Source organism: Salvelinus sp. IW2-2015, unplaced genomic scaffold, assembly GCF_002910315.2.
Source record: "Salvelinus sp. IW2-2015 unplaced genomic scaffold, ASM291031v2 Un_scaffold3489, whole genome shotgun sequence".
NCBI lineage: Eukaryota > Metazoa > Chordata > Actinopteri > Salmoniformes > Salmonidae > Salvelinus > Salvelinus sp. IW2-2015.
The window spans coordinates 21198-38469 of NW_019944769.1; the positions used below are offsets into that span (position 1 = coordinate 21198).

Consider the following 17272-nt stretch of genomic DNA (forward strand, 5'->3'; position numbering starts at 1 on the left):
TATAAACCTAKAATTAAGCAATAAGGCCCAAGGGGGTGCCGGTAAATGGCAAATATAACACCGCTAAAGGCTATTCTCCACACAACGCAATGTGGAGTGCTTGGACACAGCCRTTAGCAGTGGTATACTGGCCATACACCACAAACCCAGAGGTTCCTTATTGCTAWTATAAACTGGTTACCAACATAATTAGAACAGYAMAAATACATGTTTTGTCATACCTGTGGTATACGGTCTGATATACCATAGCTTTCAGCCAATCAGCACTCGGGGCTCCAACCACCCAGTTTATAATTCTAGTAAAAAAATCTAGTTATAAACTGGGTGGTTTGAGCCCCGAACGCTGATTGGCTGAAAGCTATGGTATATCAGACCATATACCACAGGTATGACAAAACATGTATTTTTACTGTTCTAATTATGTTGGTTTATAATAACCAGTTTATAATAGCAATAAWGAACCTCTGGGTTTGTAGTATATGGACAAAATACCACGGCTAATGGCTTTATCCAGCCTAAGAACAGCCCTTAGCCGTGGTAAATATAGACCTATTATAACACCCACATTTTCCAAAGCAGAGATGTATGGTTCTTTGTTGGAAGGGTTGGAAGGGTTGGCTATGTAGATAAAGTGTGATTTTTTTTGTGTGTCATGATGTACGACATAATTTTCACAATTTAACAAATAAAAGACAGCATGGTTTATTTTTTACACTGCATGATTTGAGAACACACACCTAACCAACACCACCCTATAAATTGTAACAAAAGAGAGGCCCTATGAGGAAATATTCAACCAAATAAAATGATATAACCTATGAGAAAAAGAGGTGCACATGTAGCTAAAATAAAGACAAGAGAGAAGGAATAAAGACTGACAGAAATAGAGGGACAAAAAGGCCCTCTAGTAGACTCAGTAGGAGCAGTTATCCTCATCCGACAGCAGAAGACAACGAGACAGCTTTTTCCCAACAGGCAAGGTTGTTAAGATTTTTTTCTTTATTATGTGGTTTAATATATGAGCACTGACCCCCCCCAGTTTCCTTTCTTCTCCTTCATCTTTTCTTTGGKCCAGGTTCCCTCGCTCTTTCATTTGCATCCCACCAAGGGCCATTGAATCCCCAGAGAGGAGCGGATAAGGGTCATCGGAAGCCCMCTTGGGCTACATGTTTCACGCAGCAACCGCAGACTCCGCGACACGTGCCATCAAGCGCCCACCCCCTCGTAAGTAACCCCCTCCGTCAGCGAGACTGGACAACATTGACAACTACTTTCTCATTGCCGACTGCAGACTAGTGATTCATGGGAATATTATGAGCCTAAGGTGAAAATGTGTCGAGTTTTTCATCAAACAGAATCATGTAGCCTAGTCCTGAATACAGATGCACTGCGTAGTTACATGGTTTGGCTCAAGTTAGCCTACGAGTATGACTGACCGGCAGCACACTAGTATTTTAACCAATATCATCATCATCCTCCTCTCTTGCTCACCATATTCCACACGGTCAAACTCAGAAGAAACTCTGTGGAAATKTGGAGGTCTGGATGCCATCTCATAGTAAGACATCTAGGAGGAATCCCAAGGAACTGCTTACCTACGTCGAATGAAAGGCAATAAACAGACGAGCTCAAGTAAAACATAGGCAATACAGTCACACGTGGTGTGTATTTGTCATACATGAGAACTCATCCCGTGATGAACAAATCAAGAAGTGAAAGGGTCATATTCAATAGCGTCCTCAGATTTCTACATAGGCCTGCTGCACGCTCAAAACAACATTATCTGAAATTGACTCCTAATCAATGTCTTCATTTAATTTGTGATACTCATGGCTTTAAAATAAAAATGTGGCCCAATGTCTCTTTCAAAAAGTGGGAATTCTTGGCATGACCAGGTGACTAGAGCCAACTCAACTCCAGACCTCAAAGCCAGTTCAACTGCATTTTTTAAAATTGTTCCTCTCTAATCAGGGACTGATTTAGACATGGGACACCAGGTGTGTGCAATTCATTACCAGGTAGAACAGAAAACCTGCAAGCTCCAGACCTCATTGGGTAAGCGTTGAGTATCCCTGGACTAGAGAATGCCTGGCTGTTTCGTCTCCAGCACTCCCATTATTCTGACCCAGGGCATGACAACAGACTAAAATAAATGTTTGTCGCCTCCCAGTGGCCATTATGTATATCTAGCTCACCCGCCATTTTCTATGCGATAGAAGCTTGTGGGGCATTTAAGCCCTAAACGAAGCTTGTCTGACGGCCCGTCTCACAGGATGCATGCCACTCACTCCTAAGACCAGAGCCAATCGAAGAGGGGCTGCTTAGCAAGGTAACTTGTACAGCAAGTCTTGTGAGCTAACTAACTAGATAGTCATCTATGTTGGTTGTTAGCTTGCATAAGTGATGTGTATAATTATTTATTTGTAGYATATATTTAAAATTTCAGAAGTGGATGAGCTCCATTCCTGACAGGCTGATCAGATTCAAATAGCAGCCTCAAAGGCTGAAGTTAGGATGCTGGCTTGTATGTTTCATGAGCAAAGCTCTTAACAGTCAAAGTGCATATTTGATCCAGTGGGATAATATGCATCAGCCAATAAGGCCCTTTGACTGCTAGGTGCTTTGCTCATGAAATATCATACAATATCATACATAAGCATCCTGACTTATCAGCTTCAGGGGGCTGCTAAGGAATCTGATCCAGTGCTGAGACTGAAAGGGAATCTGATCAGCCTGTCAGGATTGGAGCTCACCCACTCTGTAATTATAAATAAAACGTCACAGAATTACACACATCAGTTGTACAAACTACCAACCAGTATTGATGACCATCTAGCTTACAAGACTAGCTAGCAGAGTTAGCTTGCTAAGAATGGCGCCGGTCTTGGGGCGGCACGCTGCCTGGAAGAGTCTTCTGTCAGGCGTCGTTCAGGGCTTTAAAATCCCCCACGGGCGCATTGCTCTGCTTCGGAACAAGGGAATGCAATTGCCGTGAATGTGCTCGTCTGAAAATAAGACGTTTCAACATAATGCACACAAAGGCTGTGGTTAGAGCGGCAGTCCAATTATGATATTTTGCCAATCAGAAATGGTCTGCCTGTGCAAAACACAACCAAATAGACTTATATCAGAAAGTGTTTGAAGGCTTCAAGCAGTCTCTGACGCGTGAGTTGATGGATGAATAGGTGRTCTGCGCAGTATCTATCCTCTGACAAAGATATTTCTTAAATGTTCAGATTCATCATCAGTATCCTGTTGATGTCACCTAAACTACATAAAAAACGGGACTCACGTTGCGAAGCAATGCAGTGACAATATGCGAAATTCTGTACACTGTGTACAAAACAATAAGAACACCTTCCTAATATTGAGTAGCACCCCCCCCCCCACCTCCTTTTGCCCCCAGAATAGCTTTAGTTCGTCAGGTCATGAAATCTGCAAGGATAATGAGTTCTAAAGCTGATTTCCTGCTACTCTACCACATTTTGCAATGAGGTTAAGCAAACATTTTGCAGTTTTAAAGTAACAGTCCAGTGAAAATAACACTTTAAAAGTTAACACATACCCAAATAGTTGTTGACCCATTCAATACTTGTGACCAAAGCATACAATTTTAAAGTGTTAAAAAAATAAATAAAAATGTATCTCAAAAGACAAAAATATAAATAACTTGCCATTTCCTTAAAATSTTGTCATCCTACTGAGGATGAGCTGGCCAATCAACACTATACTCCCATTTATATTTTTAATCACCGGGGTATACGCCCACCCCGTACCAACACAGAAAAGCTGCTTGAAAACAATTTCACTCATATTTCATAGAAATCTGGAATCACTGGCCAGTTACTTTAAAAACTCTGGGGAAAAAAACAAAGGTTTTAAACATTAAAACTGATCGATGCACCATCATACCAAGTCATTTAATACCTAAAAACAAAAATGTATGAATAAAACACTGTGGCAGAAGATCCATTTCTTACTGACCTCTACAGCTGTCCAAAATCAAATCCTGTGAAATAAGGTCAASACATACTGAAGGAGTTACTGGCTAGCTACAAGTGGCTAGCTTCGCTAACAAACTGTGTCAGTTGCAGTGCGCAAGGCCAGAATGACACAATGAACCACCAAAAAGGTACACCCCATTTCTGTTAGAAACTTGAGAAAGAGTTGGACCATTTATGTGCCCAAAGTCGACCGGTAAAGCTAATTTCCTGCATTTTGCCATCGCTTATGATGCATTCATATGCTATCTTGGGGGCCCAGACCTTGATTTGAAAGAAATGGATTGGTCAACCTGACAATGTTGCTCATGGATCAGTGAGATGGATATATTTTCACAGTATTTGAAGTACTGTAAATATGCCATAAGCTACATGAGGTCTAATTTCTGGGCCATAACGTCAGTGACAAGACATAGCATTCCGATTATCGTAAGCATGCGTGTTGAGTGACACTACACCGAAGTGAATTCAAGATATGGACAGCGTGTTTCTCACGTCTGTGCTAATGCTATACAGGTTGTTTCAAACATATTTAAAAACAGCAAGATGCAGTCATAAAAATAGGCCTACATGTTCAGCATCACCAATTACAAAATCCAAATCTCACTTGCCTGAAATATCCAATTGTAGGCTGAAATTCTCTACAATGCCACCAGCCTGTTTCAACAGTAACATACTTGACAGTGACCCAAGATCTAGTAGTTGTTGATGCAGAGTTCAGCACGATGAAAAGATCACAAGCAAGAACACAGCTGCACATTGCAAACACCTACTGACACCACTCAAGAGTATGCTGGTCTAATAACAGATTAACAAAGCAGCCCTTACCAACACCCCCGCAGCTGAGTTACAAGAAGAGAAAATAGCAAGATTGACTTTATTATTATACCACAGAGAAAAGCCAGTAGTGTTTTCACCAACATTGACATTCTGCAAGGGTGGTGGTGTTATGATAGAGCAGGCAGTGGAAAGAGATAGTAGTGGTTAGTAGTAAAAGAGGGATGTTTGGGGTAGAATTAAGTGTGTGTGTGTGGGAGGGGGGGGGGATATGGCTTCCTTACCAAATAAAACAGTTACCCTTAAAAAAAAAAAAATCTGAAAAAGGATGCACAGCATGAAAAGTGCTTACAGTCAAACAAGGGGAATGCACACGAGTTCTTGCTGAGTATACGACATTTATTACTTTGAACTGATTAATAGAAAGAATGGGGGCAAGGCCTCTCGCGTCGACGCGGTCTTTAAGAAAACGGAAGGAAGAGGAAACAAAAATGGCGGGAGGAAAGCAGCCAATAAAAACATTAATAATAAACCAGTCCAAGAAAGGAGGGCAAATAAGTTCTGAAGACTGCAAACATAGCCCAATTTTGTACAATTGTACATAAAATTATACAATGACCAAGGCTAAACGTAACAAATCTTTTTGCTTTCACCCCCCCCCCCCCCACCCTCCCCCCCCCCCCCCCCATACACTCTGCCAACACAAAAAAATAAGGTCATCTCAATCATTTGTTTTAGTTCTTCTTTATAAACAGATGGAAGCATATGAAAAAGAAACTTCTTGAAGGAACCGATGATGGGACCCACTACAACAATTATCCACTGAGGAGACTCCCCCCCCACCCTCTGCGTCCTGATTGGATGATTTAATCTCCCACAGGAGGAGGAAGTTTACATAATGACCCGCATGGACTTCTGGCCACTAATAGTAGCCGTAGTAGATGACACAAAAAATGTCCACTAGAATTTTGCATGAGAAGAATTACAGACTTGTTTTCAGACTGTAAAAACAGGCGGGGGAGGGGGGAGCATATGAGTAAGAAAAAAAAGCATATGTTGTGGAATGGGGGGGGGGGGTTCACCTAAGGATGCTATGCATTAAAGTTGTAGTCCTATGAATAATAATTTCTTTTTATTTTACTACAAGTTCGAAGTCAGTCTTTTAAAGTAAAAAGAAATCAAGAAAGTCTTCATTTCGTTTTTTTTTTGTGTGTCCTTGGTTAATTTTTACCCCATTTAGAATTTCTTGAAATATCTGAATGTGATGGGGGTAGAAAGGGAAAAGAGGGGCCATTGCAGTCTTTTGCCCAAAGCAGTGACTGTTACTTGACACGTCCTTGGCGTTCCTGTGGGACACAGAAAACAAGAGTTCAGTTTGGGTACTCGCATCAAAACACACAAGACTTCAGAGTTCCAAAGTAATTCAGTATAACACAATTTTTCAGATCATACATAATTACCATGCTCACATCAGTGGATGTAAGAGTAGAGATTGTGGTTCTTCACATAATATTTAAAAACAGAATTAAAAAATAAATAAAGTTTCCACCACACTGAGAACCCATATCTACTGGTAGCAAGCCAAGCATATCTCCCTACCGCCAGGTCCCAACAGTCCAGCAGAATAGTTCTACATGAATAAACAGGATATGTATAGCCTACAACACAGGAAGGCAAGTAGATTCAGCTGTGGGACGATTTGTCAGAGCGTATTTAAAAAAATAAAACCGGGTGACCTAAACATAATTATAGTACTTTGTACACTACAAATTGACCACAACTAAGCCCCAAAAATATATATTTTTTCAATGTAATAAAGATCATTATTTTTTTTTACATTTTTGGGGTGGGAATACTTGGGAACAGATTTCACACCAATAATGTTCCAGATTTCCCGGTGATAAAAAAAAACCTAAACTAAAAAAATATTTTTTAAAATAAAAACTTTGGGGGACCTAGCCTACTACATTCAGTTCTGACCACTTTTTCAGAAATTTGCAAATGCTCATCCGTTGAGAGAAATGGGTCACTTGCAGTGGTGTAAAGTACTTCAGTAAAAATAMTTTAAAGTACTACGYAAGTAGTTTTTTKGGGTATCTGTATTTTACAATTGATATTTTTTTTTACTTCAGGTTGGCTCCCGAGTGGCGCAATACATTAATTTTGGATGCCTATCCTGACGTGAAGTTYATTCTATAGAAAGTATTTGACTCTGATGACAAAATTAAGGAAAATGAAGGGATTTCGGCAAGGCCATYTTCTTGCCTGCCGAAATCCTTAAATTTTGTCACTAGAGTCAAATACTTTATAGAACAAACTGCACGTCAGGATAGGCAACCAAAATGAATATTTCATGTATGTGTATTATACTAAACAGAGGGAGTAAAATGTAGGCAAGCAAACATTTCAGAACAACTACTAGTCGAATAAGACATGGGAGAGATGACGAATTTTAGCAAAGAGATTTATTTCACGACTAATACACTTGAAAACATAATAGCCAAAACTGCAGACATTACTAGTGCCTCTCCCGCGATCAAACCGCCAAAAAAAAAAAAAAAGAATCACAGCCAAACTTGATCATTTTGACAGCTGCCTTCAAGGACACATTAAAAAATGCTTCTGCTACTCAGATCAGTGAAATTTTGCCTAAAACGGACAACGGAGTGAAGAGCATAAATCTCAACTAGCAAGCAAGTCACAGCAATGAAGAATTGTGTGTGCGCGTTCACGCGAAGGGGGGGGGTTTCGGCACAACACCTGTTTCAGACGTGTTCCTGTCGGTCAGTCACCGGGATCGGCTTGTAACAAGTCACACTTCGTGATAAAGACAGCGCAAGAACTTTGTCGGCGCCTACGATCGCACTTAGTGGTATTTAAAAATATATATTATAATTGTCAGACCTAGATCCTGTCACACGGAACAAGCAAAGACTTCCGACAATCGTTTACAACCTAAGAATTTGCCCACGACGTGGACATTTTGTCTTGAGGCTGCAAAATTGTGGCATAATGTGGTTAAAAATCGTATGGTCAGTGCGGTCCTTAAGGTGTCAGTCTGACAAGGAGAGCAGAAAAACAGTAGGTTTTTAGATGCTACACCGGGCACATACTTTTTGACCAGAGTAAGCCACTTTATCAAGCTACGTGTAGAATTCTTGTTAATAGAACCAGAGGATAATTTATTGAAACGAATTGCTAGTGACATCTAATGTAGCAGGCTTGTTAGACTGGGTTTACACTCCACCAAGTGTTCTCCGTAAATAAACCTCACCGACACTAACGTAAAGTCACAAAATGATGGCATGAACCAAAATCTCTGTGCAGTGAAGTCTCGAAGCGGTTGTGGAGCCTCTACRGAGTACACCTAATGGAGACTAATTCCACACTAAGGTTAGGCTATTACAATAGCGATAAGTGGTGGCTAGGTYATTACCTGAAGTCTGTAATGACTCCTGCTGGGGTTGGGGTTACTGGGGTACGGCTCRCTACCCTGGACCTCCACCTGGTAACAGAACATCATCAGGCTTTAGTTTGGAACAAAACAGGAAAGGGAAAACCTTCATCAATCTTGGGCATACATGCATCAACAACTTAATTGATTTACAGTAAGTGGACTCAGGTATTGAAGTGGCTACAGATTAAACATTACAATTGAAATCACAAAATCAAAAATGATCACCAAAACATTAACATTTTACTTCATTGGTAAGTTATACCACAAAGATCATTGGTCATTTGAACTGTCAGTATCCTGCCTTTCTCTCTTGTGCACATGCCTCTCAGTTCTCCTCGGACCGCGAAAAGGCATGTTAATATTATACAAATTCCAGTCAGTAACCAGTGGTAAATCACCAACTTGCATCAATGTGTTAACCACAAAACTAAAGATAAAACACAGATCTCTTGATTGTCTAGATAAGAGGAAGCAGTAGTTAACGCAGTGATACGTTTATATTCGACAGCCAGTAAATATGGAGTCTTTTCAGAATATGTACGGGGAGTTTGCTGTTAAAACACCACCAGGTGCAGAGCAGATGCAACAGAGTAAATAGGTATTTTAACATCATAGATTTAGCCGGTGGTAACTTGTGGAATAGACACCGGCTGGAACGCGGTTTTAACCAATCAGCATTCAGGATTAGAAGCACACGTTGTATAATGTGAAATACCCCCAGGTGCAGAGCAGTTTCCTTGCAGCAGTAAATAATGCAGACCTTGTTTCGCGCACACAGCCTCAGTCATGCAATGTGGATATACTGATGGAAAAGGTCGCTACGCCTCTAAAGTAACCGTCCAGTGTTTCCAGATTGCTATGAAATATTACGAGTGAATTAATTGCAATTGTCTGTGTTGGAATGGTGTGGGCGTACCCCAACAGAATGGTGTATACCGCAGATTGGCCAKCTCATCCTCCTTAAGGGGATTACATTATCCTCAATGCAGTGTTTTTTTTTTTACTGTTTGAGATACAAGTTAGAGGTGGGGTTTTGTAGGGGTTTATTCCATTTATGTTTAGGCCACAAATAAAAGCATAGGATGAGTCATCCACATTATTTGGATAGGAGTTAACAGAATAGGAACTTTGTGAGATTTTCACTAAGACAGTTACTTTAGAAAATAAATTTGTCATCGCATACCACTATGTAAGGAAGCATGGTTTGAGCTTCCACTGAAATAAGATTGAAGGAAACACGAGGCAGAAATCAAATTTGCGACATGCTGTTCCAACAGAGTATTATTAAGCGACAGACTGTCTAATATAGATGCTTTGTCTTCTCAGAGGTGACAAACAAGCACTCTGTGGTCTGTATAAAAACAGGTCGGTAATACAGAGATAGACTCACTTTAGCTCTAACTCTTTCTAACAATAATCACTATGATGAACACAGCTTCAGTCAGAACCAGAGCCAAAAATGTATAAAGCACGTCAAATTTATATTTTGACCTTAAAACCAGTTGTACTGCTCCTCCCATTCTGATTTAGCCTGGGACACCTAGGTGGGTGCAATGAATTCTGAGACAGAAAAGCAGGAGTAGCCCAGACCTTGTGGGGTAAAGGTTTGAATACCCTGCTACAGACTATCATCCTAATTAAATGGCTTTTGCTAACGTGTGCTTCAATATAGCATTTTCAAAACATGTTTCACGGCTGTTGTAGACTTGGTACAGTGAGCAAGTATTTGTTCCAACACCAAATAATTAACATACAGTATGTATACAAAAGTATGTGGACACCATCAAAATCAGTGGATTCGGCTATTTCAGACAAGTTGCTTACAGGTGTATAAAATAAAATAAAAATGTAAACGAGCACACAGCCATGCAATCTCCATAGAAACATTGGCAGCGGAGTGGCCTGAAGAGCTCAGTGACTTTCAAAATCATAGGATGCCACCTTTCCAACAAGTCAGTTCATCAAATTTCTGCCCTGCTAGAGCTGGCCCGGTCAACTGGAATTCTGTTATTGTGAAGTGGAAACGTCTAGGAGCAAGAACGGCTCGGCCGTGAAGTGGTAGGCCACACAAGATTACAGAACGGACCGGCGAGTGCTGAAGTGTGTAAAAATCATCTGTCCTCGGTTGCAACACACACTACCGAGTTCCAAACTGCCACTAGAAGCAACATCACCACAATATCTATTAGCGGAGATTCATGAAATGGGTTTCCATGCGAGCAGCCGCACACAAACCTAAGATCACCAAGTGCAATGCCAAGCGTCGGCTGGAGTGGTGTAAAGCGCGCCGCCATTGGACTCCGGAGCAGAGAAAACACGTTCTCTGGAGTGATGACGCATACGTCACCATCTGGCAGTCCGACGGACAAATCTGGGTTTGGCGGATGCCAGGAGAATGTCCTGCCCGAATGCATAGTGCCAACTGTAAAGTTTGGTGGTGGAGGAGGAATAATGGTCTGGGCTAGGCTTCTAGAAGATTCTGTGCGACAACTTTTGTGGCAACAGTTTGGGAAGGCCCTTTCTGTTTCATCATGACATGCTCCCGTGCACAAAGCGAGTTCCATACAGAATGGCTGGTTGAGATTGATGTGGAAGAACTTGACTGGCCTGCACAGAGCCCTGACCTCAACTCCACCGAACCACCTTTGGGATGAATTGGATTGCCGACTGCGAGCCAGGTCTAAATCGCCCATTATCAGCGCCAACCTTAATGCTCGTGGCTGATTGGAAGCAACTCCCCACAGAAATGTTCCAAGATCTAGTGGAAAGCCTTCCATTACAGTGGAGGCTGTTATAGCAGGAAAGGGGGGGGGGGGGGGGGACCAACTCCATATTAATGCCATGATTTTGGAACGAGATTCAACAAGCAGGCATCCACATCTTTTTGACTGAAGGACCGATGTAAACATACATTTCATAATGTGAACAGAAGCATCAGTCAAGAATGAGGGTTATGTTTTGGATAAGATGACGTAGAGGTCGGAGCATAATTATGAATATTCTAAACATTTTGGGAGTCAATATAAAAAAAAAGGCCCATGATAAAATGCATCTTGGTGATCACAAGGGACTGCTGGCATTTTGTTTACATGACTCCTGCAAAAACCTTTCCACTTCCCCTTTTAAAATTGTATAAGGCATTCCCTCCAGGATTTTTGCGAGCGCTGAATTTTTGGCAAGATCAACTATCACATATTATGCGAGGGCTCACAATGTCAACCAATCACCTCACGTTTGCCACATAAAATGGCTTAATAAAGCAACATGTCAAAGTTTTGCCACCAGTCAYTGCAAAGTGTCAGTCACAGCAGAATCAGCCATCACAAAACACCACTGTGGAATCCTGGAGGGACTGATATGGTGACATACAGTCGCCTCTATAATTAGACCATTGATTTGGTAGACCAAGCATCTGAGAARTGTCCCAAATAACAGTAACAAATGCATCAATTCCCAATACACAAATGGGGACACATTTCCACAAAGACAAAAATAWAATTWAAAAAAAWGTCACATTGATCATCAATTGGATACCAAATGGTTAATACCCATTACATTTCATATGGACACACCCAATCAACACTGAGGTCAGCATTCGTAAATCACAAATCCATGTGATATAATAAATCGCACATGATTTTTTTGTTTTATTAACTTATTTTTAATATTATAACTTGGAAGTTACTGAACTTTGTTTCTGGCATATCCACATTCTCTGTAGGAATGGCACGTTGTAAGATGACCACATACATAAGACTGATAATCTTTTTCAACTATTGCACTCGTCAACTGGATTTTTTGCTGTCAAAACCTTTGCGAACACACCCATGGCTTCCCATGCCACTCCCCAAGCACACAACCCAAGATGTAGGGCCTATTTGTTTCCCCAGATGGGCGAAGGGCAGGCCTTTACCTTTTTCACACAGTCCTCCTCCTCTTGGCGCTTCTCGTAGTGGGAGAAGTCGTCAAAGATGGAGGTGGTGTGCTTGTAGCCGGCGATGATCTTCAGCACCTGCCGTGCCTTGTCCAGGGGCACCTCCTGCGTGTCCCGCGAGTTGGTGACTGGCTTATTCTCGTTGTTCTCCAGGCGGATGTGCCGCAGCTGGCTGTTGGGAACGTCCTTAACAAAGATCCAGCGCACGTCAAAGCGCCCCTTCCACTTGTCCTGCGACCACACACCGGCGCAGGTGTTGTAGTCCACGGGCGAGCGCATCTCCGCCACGCCGCAAAAGTGGCCACTGCCGTTGACGCTGAAGAGCAGGTAGAGGGGGCCCTTGGCGCCCAGCGAGCGGTAGGCGGCGTCCAGGCGCTTGTTGCCGTGCTCTGTGCTRCACCAGATGTTGTACTTGATGGAGCGGTGGATGTCGTCCTCTGAGTAGCTCTTGATGATGAACACACGCCCCTGCTTGAGATTCCAGTCAAAGTCTTTGGGGTTGTAGTTGTTGACCAGGCGCAGCTTCTCCAGCACCGGGTGTGGCTCCGAGGGCACCAGCACCCCACCCACGCCCGAGTTGGGGGGCGACTGGCCTGCCCCACCCACGGCATCCCCAAAGCCGTTGGCACGGTTTCGTGGAGGGACCCAGCGGGTGGGCTGAGATGGCTGGGTGGTGGGCGGGGGGCCCTGGGAAAGCTGCAGCTGCCCGTTGGGGGGGAATTGGTGCTGCCCCAGCTGGGCCGAAGAGGCCACCAACTGTCCATTGCTGAGGGGCAGTTGTGGGGTTCCTCCGGCCATGGTGCCGGGCTGAGGTGAGCCTTGGTTGGGCGGCTGCCCGTTGCTGGGGAGAGGCGCCTGCTGGGGGGTGGACGCTTTAGGCATGGTCCCCTTGTTGTCCCAAGTACCAATGTCCATGTTGTGTTTGATGGGCGGAGGGGGCAGGTTGGTCCCCGCTATGCCACCCTTGGTTTTCAGCTTGGGCTGCGGCTTGGCCGGCTTGCTGGCAATGTCCGCCCAGGAGGCGGGCTTAGCGGGGGCGATGGACACGGGGGGCAGTGGCATGCTGGGAGCTCCACCAGAAACCTGGCTGTGGCCTAGGGGTCCCCTGGGGAGGCCAGAGCCCACCACCTTCGGGGCCCCCATGTCCCCGGCACCGCCACCAATCTTAAGTCCAGCCATGCCCTGGTCCAAGCTGTTCATGCCAGGTGCCTTGTTGAGGGGCTCGTTCTGGGCGAAGGGGGACTGTCCGTCGATCATGGCGCCACCTAGCGAGCTGGGTGCRTAGGCATAGCTACTGCTGTAGCCAGAGTTCTGCGTAGACTGTCCCTGAGAGCTGTTGTTGCCCCAGGCAGAGAAGTCCATACTGCTGGGAAAGAAGTTGAAACTGTGCTGGCCCAAGAAGGGGTTGCTGCCCAGCGGGCCTGGCTGGCCAAACATGGGATCAGGCAGGAAGTGGTGCTCCCCGTTGCTCAGCTGTCCATACGAGGTCAGGTAAGGCATGGGAGGATCTCCACCGGTGGACCATGCTGCCTCGTTCAGGGAGTAAGAGAATCCTATGGATGGGCTGTAGTAACTGGGCATGTAGGAGTCCGACATGGCCGTATAGGCATTGCTCTGCGGAGAGAAGAAAACCCTGGTTAGCCTGCTGACAGTTTCAATCATTACATTACAAAAAGCAAGGCATCGATCTGATGGCCATCCTCGTTTGGATCTCTGTCAGCCTCGGCTGCCACTTAGACTAGGACGACTGTGGCCACTTTCACACCAGTGAACTGCTTTATGGAGGAGAAAACAGTGGCATTCCTTTGACTGGAGGAATACAGGCTCCATTATGGCCCATTTTTCTGGGAAGTGCCCACCACTGAGGGCACCCAACAACAGATGTTACAACGAGATGAAAGACAGTTTAACTGCAACTAGAAAAAGAAATGGACTATGCAGTAAATTGGTGAAAGAAGTCTTTATGTGCTAAAAACATGATGAATTGCAACAGTATAAAAGTCATTCACTGTAAAGATATACAGCGAGATCTCCCCATTATGGATGACTAATGTAAACGTACCAGTGGGAGTTATACCATCATAACCTATGAGTAATTTAGCTTGTTGAGCATCATCATCATTTCTATTAGAACTGAGGCCGTGTCAAAATGTTAAGTGAACGAACGCTATTTACCTCCAGTCTAAGCAGGCAAATGTTAGGAACAGTGTGGGCCTAGTCAAACTGATGGTAGTGGACCGGTACTCACCTGTCTGGCCTGAGGGTTCAGGTAAGGCTCAAACTCATCATCATTCAAAGTAACCTTTTGGGTCACAGCTCCGTTTTGCACTGCAAAGGAGGAGTAGACAGCAATGTRGAGACACAACTCTTGGATACATCATTTTTTTGCATAAAGTTGAAATAGTCCATGCAACTAAATCACAGGCCTACATATTCACAGCTGGTCATGAGTGTGACACAGAATAAGAGCCAGGAAGTCATTAAGCTTGATGAGACATCTCTAGCATTGCACAACTACAGTTCACAGCCACACAATATGCTGTTTTTAATGCACAAAAAATGGGTGATGTAAACAAATACACAGAACTTGTTGAGTTGGACAACAGTTATCTTTCCTGCTGGCTAGGTCTATAGTGTACCACGTATAAAACAAATGACACTAGGCCTTAGGGGTTGTATGAGGTGCTGCGGTTAATGCTAGATACGTTTTTGTTGACAGATTGTAACTGCAGCACAATTGACACATGCAGAAGCGGCCTGTTTAGCACAGTAAATCGGTTGTAACCACCAATTGTTAGTGATATCGGTGAGATGAGGTGCAGTAGAATATTGTTTCTAACTACAACTTGAGGAGAAAATATCTATTATCTATATTTAATATCGGTGATTGTAGTTATGACAATGTTACACTTGTCAGAGTGTTTCAGTTCGTCCTGACATAGCTAATCAGAATCTGAAAGTAAATTGCCAAACTGGAAAACAGGCATGGCTAGTAAACAAAGTTGCCTCAAAACATTGAAAGAGAACTGAAACATTGCAACTTCGTGGTTTATATGACAATATACTTGCTACTGGAAGACGTGTCACTGGCAGGCAATTCATGAGTGTGTTCACGACCGCGAAGAATCGTTTAAACACGGAGGTTAGCCAACGAACTAACGTTAACCAACACACTAGCCTAACAACATGTTCAGTTWGCGTGGGAGGTTTAAGCCTAACTTGATGCAAACACATTCGTTTGTCAACTTACTCATTGCAAAGAGTTGCTATCATTTAACCCATGAGCCAGCAAGCCACTAGCCATCTGACTTAGGAAATGCCTAGCCAGCTAACTTGCGAATGTAGCAGTGGACGCTCATGTTAGCTAGCTAGGTAGCGCGGGCTAGCTAAGTTAGTTACCAAGCTAGCTACCAACGCTAACAGATTGCCTCAAAATCCACAATGGCGTATTCACACAAATGACAGTAAATGTCATTAAAAAAAGAAGACTGATTAAATAGTACCAATATATCGGAATATTTTTCACATGTCCAATCAACTATAGAAGCGAAATGGGCGCAATGCGAGATTGGCCTGCTATCTGGCTAGCTAACTATCATCACATCCGCGCACGCAGAGTAGGGTTTCCGAAACCACCACACGGGATAAAAAAAATCCGCATACAGAGACAGTAAACTTGTCATGTTACAATAGCTTACCTTTGTTTCCTTGGCCTTTCGGTCTCTGGATTGGGTCCAGGTGATTCATGAAGGTTTGATTTATGAGAAAAGAGGAAGGGAAAAATAAATGAAGAAATGTATATTCACCAGTCAGTCCTTTAGCAGGTGGTCAGGCCTACTGCACTAACGTTAGCTAGCTACAGAGAGAGTCACTGCCTCTGGAACAAGCTATCCTGGTTACCTCGATAGATATTCATAAAGTGACTCTCTTTACCTGTTCAAGAAGGCTGCTGGCTGACATGTCTTTCTCCCTGGAGCCTTTGTATTTTAATATTTTTTATTTATTTAAGCGGCAGGGTGTATGAAATGTATATTGAGAGTTAGTCAAGAGCCCCTGTCTCTCTACAGAGCTTAGAATCTACACAATGGCGGGATGCAGTCCTTTAGCTCTCTCGGCGCTGAAAGACTTCTTCAACATGGCTGAGCGGCTGCGTTTATCGATGGCATTTATTTATGACGAACATGCGCCCCTCAACGGCATGGAGGAACTATATGATGCAGGTAAGCGATCTATATGAAAAACAGACATTTAACATATTGTAATAATTGTTACAATAGATAAACGGAGATTGTCTCATAATTAGGAAAGTAGCTATATTGACTTAGACCAGGGATGGGCAACTGGCGGCATGCGGACCGCCCCTTTTTGTAGGGCCGCGGATGATTTTCCAAAACGAGAAATGTTTTTTTTTTTTTTAGGAACTCAGTCATTGTCTCACCTTACTGTCAAGAGTTACAATACTATAATTCACAAGTTGCAATTTCGAAATTTGGTTGTATAATTAAGAAATAATGCACGAGATGTTGTGGTATATGGCCAATATACCACGGMTAATGACTGTTCTTATGCGTGACGCAAGGCGGAGTGCCTGGATACAGCCCGTGGTATATTGGCCATATATCATAACCCCCCGAGGTACCTTATTTACTATTATAAACTGGTTATCAACGTAACTAGAGCAGTAAAAATACATGTTTGTCATACCCATGGTATACGGTCTGATATACCACGGCTGTTAGCCAATCAGCATTCAGGGCTCGAACCTCCCAGTTTATAACAGCAGTTTTACTCTTGTTATGTCAGTCACTACAGTTATATGCACGAATAGTCAGATTAATATAATAGTTTGATTTAAACGTTTACATGCTTTGCAAGAATAACTTTTTCCGTATTATTCGTTTTTAATTTGACATAGACACATCTGAAATCAGGTTAACTGATGGGACTTTGATAAATGCAGAAAATCGGCAATCAAAATAAATGTTCTACCACAGCAACCATGTTATTTTTGTGAACCATATTTGATTCTGAGTTTGGACATATAAAGTCAACCTGGACTCAGGGGTAGACGTAACCCTGTAATGTCTGTAATGTTTTGTATGG

General features: G+C 43.0%; 1 protein-coding gene across 1 annotated transcript; it reads right to left on the minus strand.

Moving 5' to 3' along the window:
- Nucleotides 1–4862: 4862 nt before the first annotated feature.
- Nucleotides 4863–16500, minus strand: LOC112075961 (YTH domain-containing family protein 2). Its single transcript, XM_024142868.2, has 6 exons — nucleotides 16103–16500; nucleotides 15868–15892; nucleotides 14418–14497; nucleotides 12149–13783; nucleotides 8215–8283; nucleotides 4863–6124 (listed from the first exon to the last, which is right to left on the minus strand). Exons 1-6 carry the CDS (start codon nucleotides 16127–16129, stop codon nucleotides 6101–6103), a joined length of 1860 nt encoding a protein of 619 aa, XP_023998636.1. The 5' UTR covers nucleotides 16130–16500; the 3' UTR covers nucleotides 4863–6100.
- Nucleotides 16501–17272: the final 772 nt, after the last annotated feature.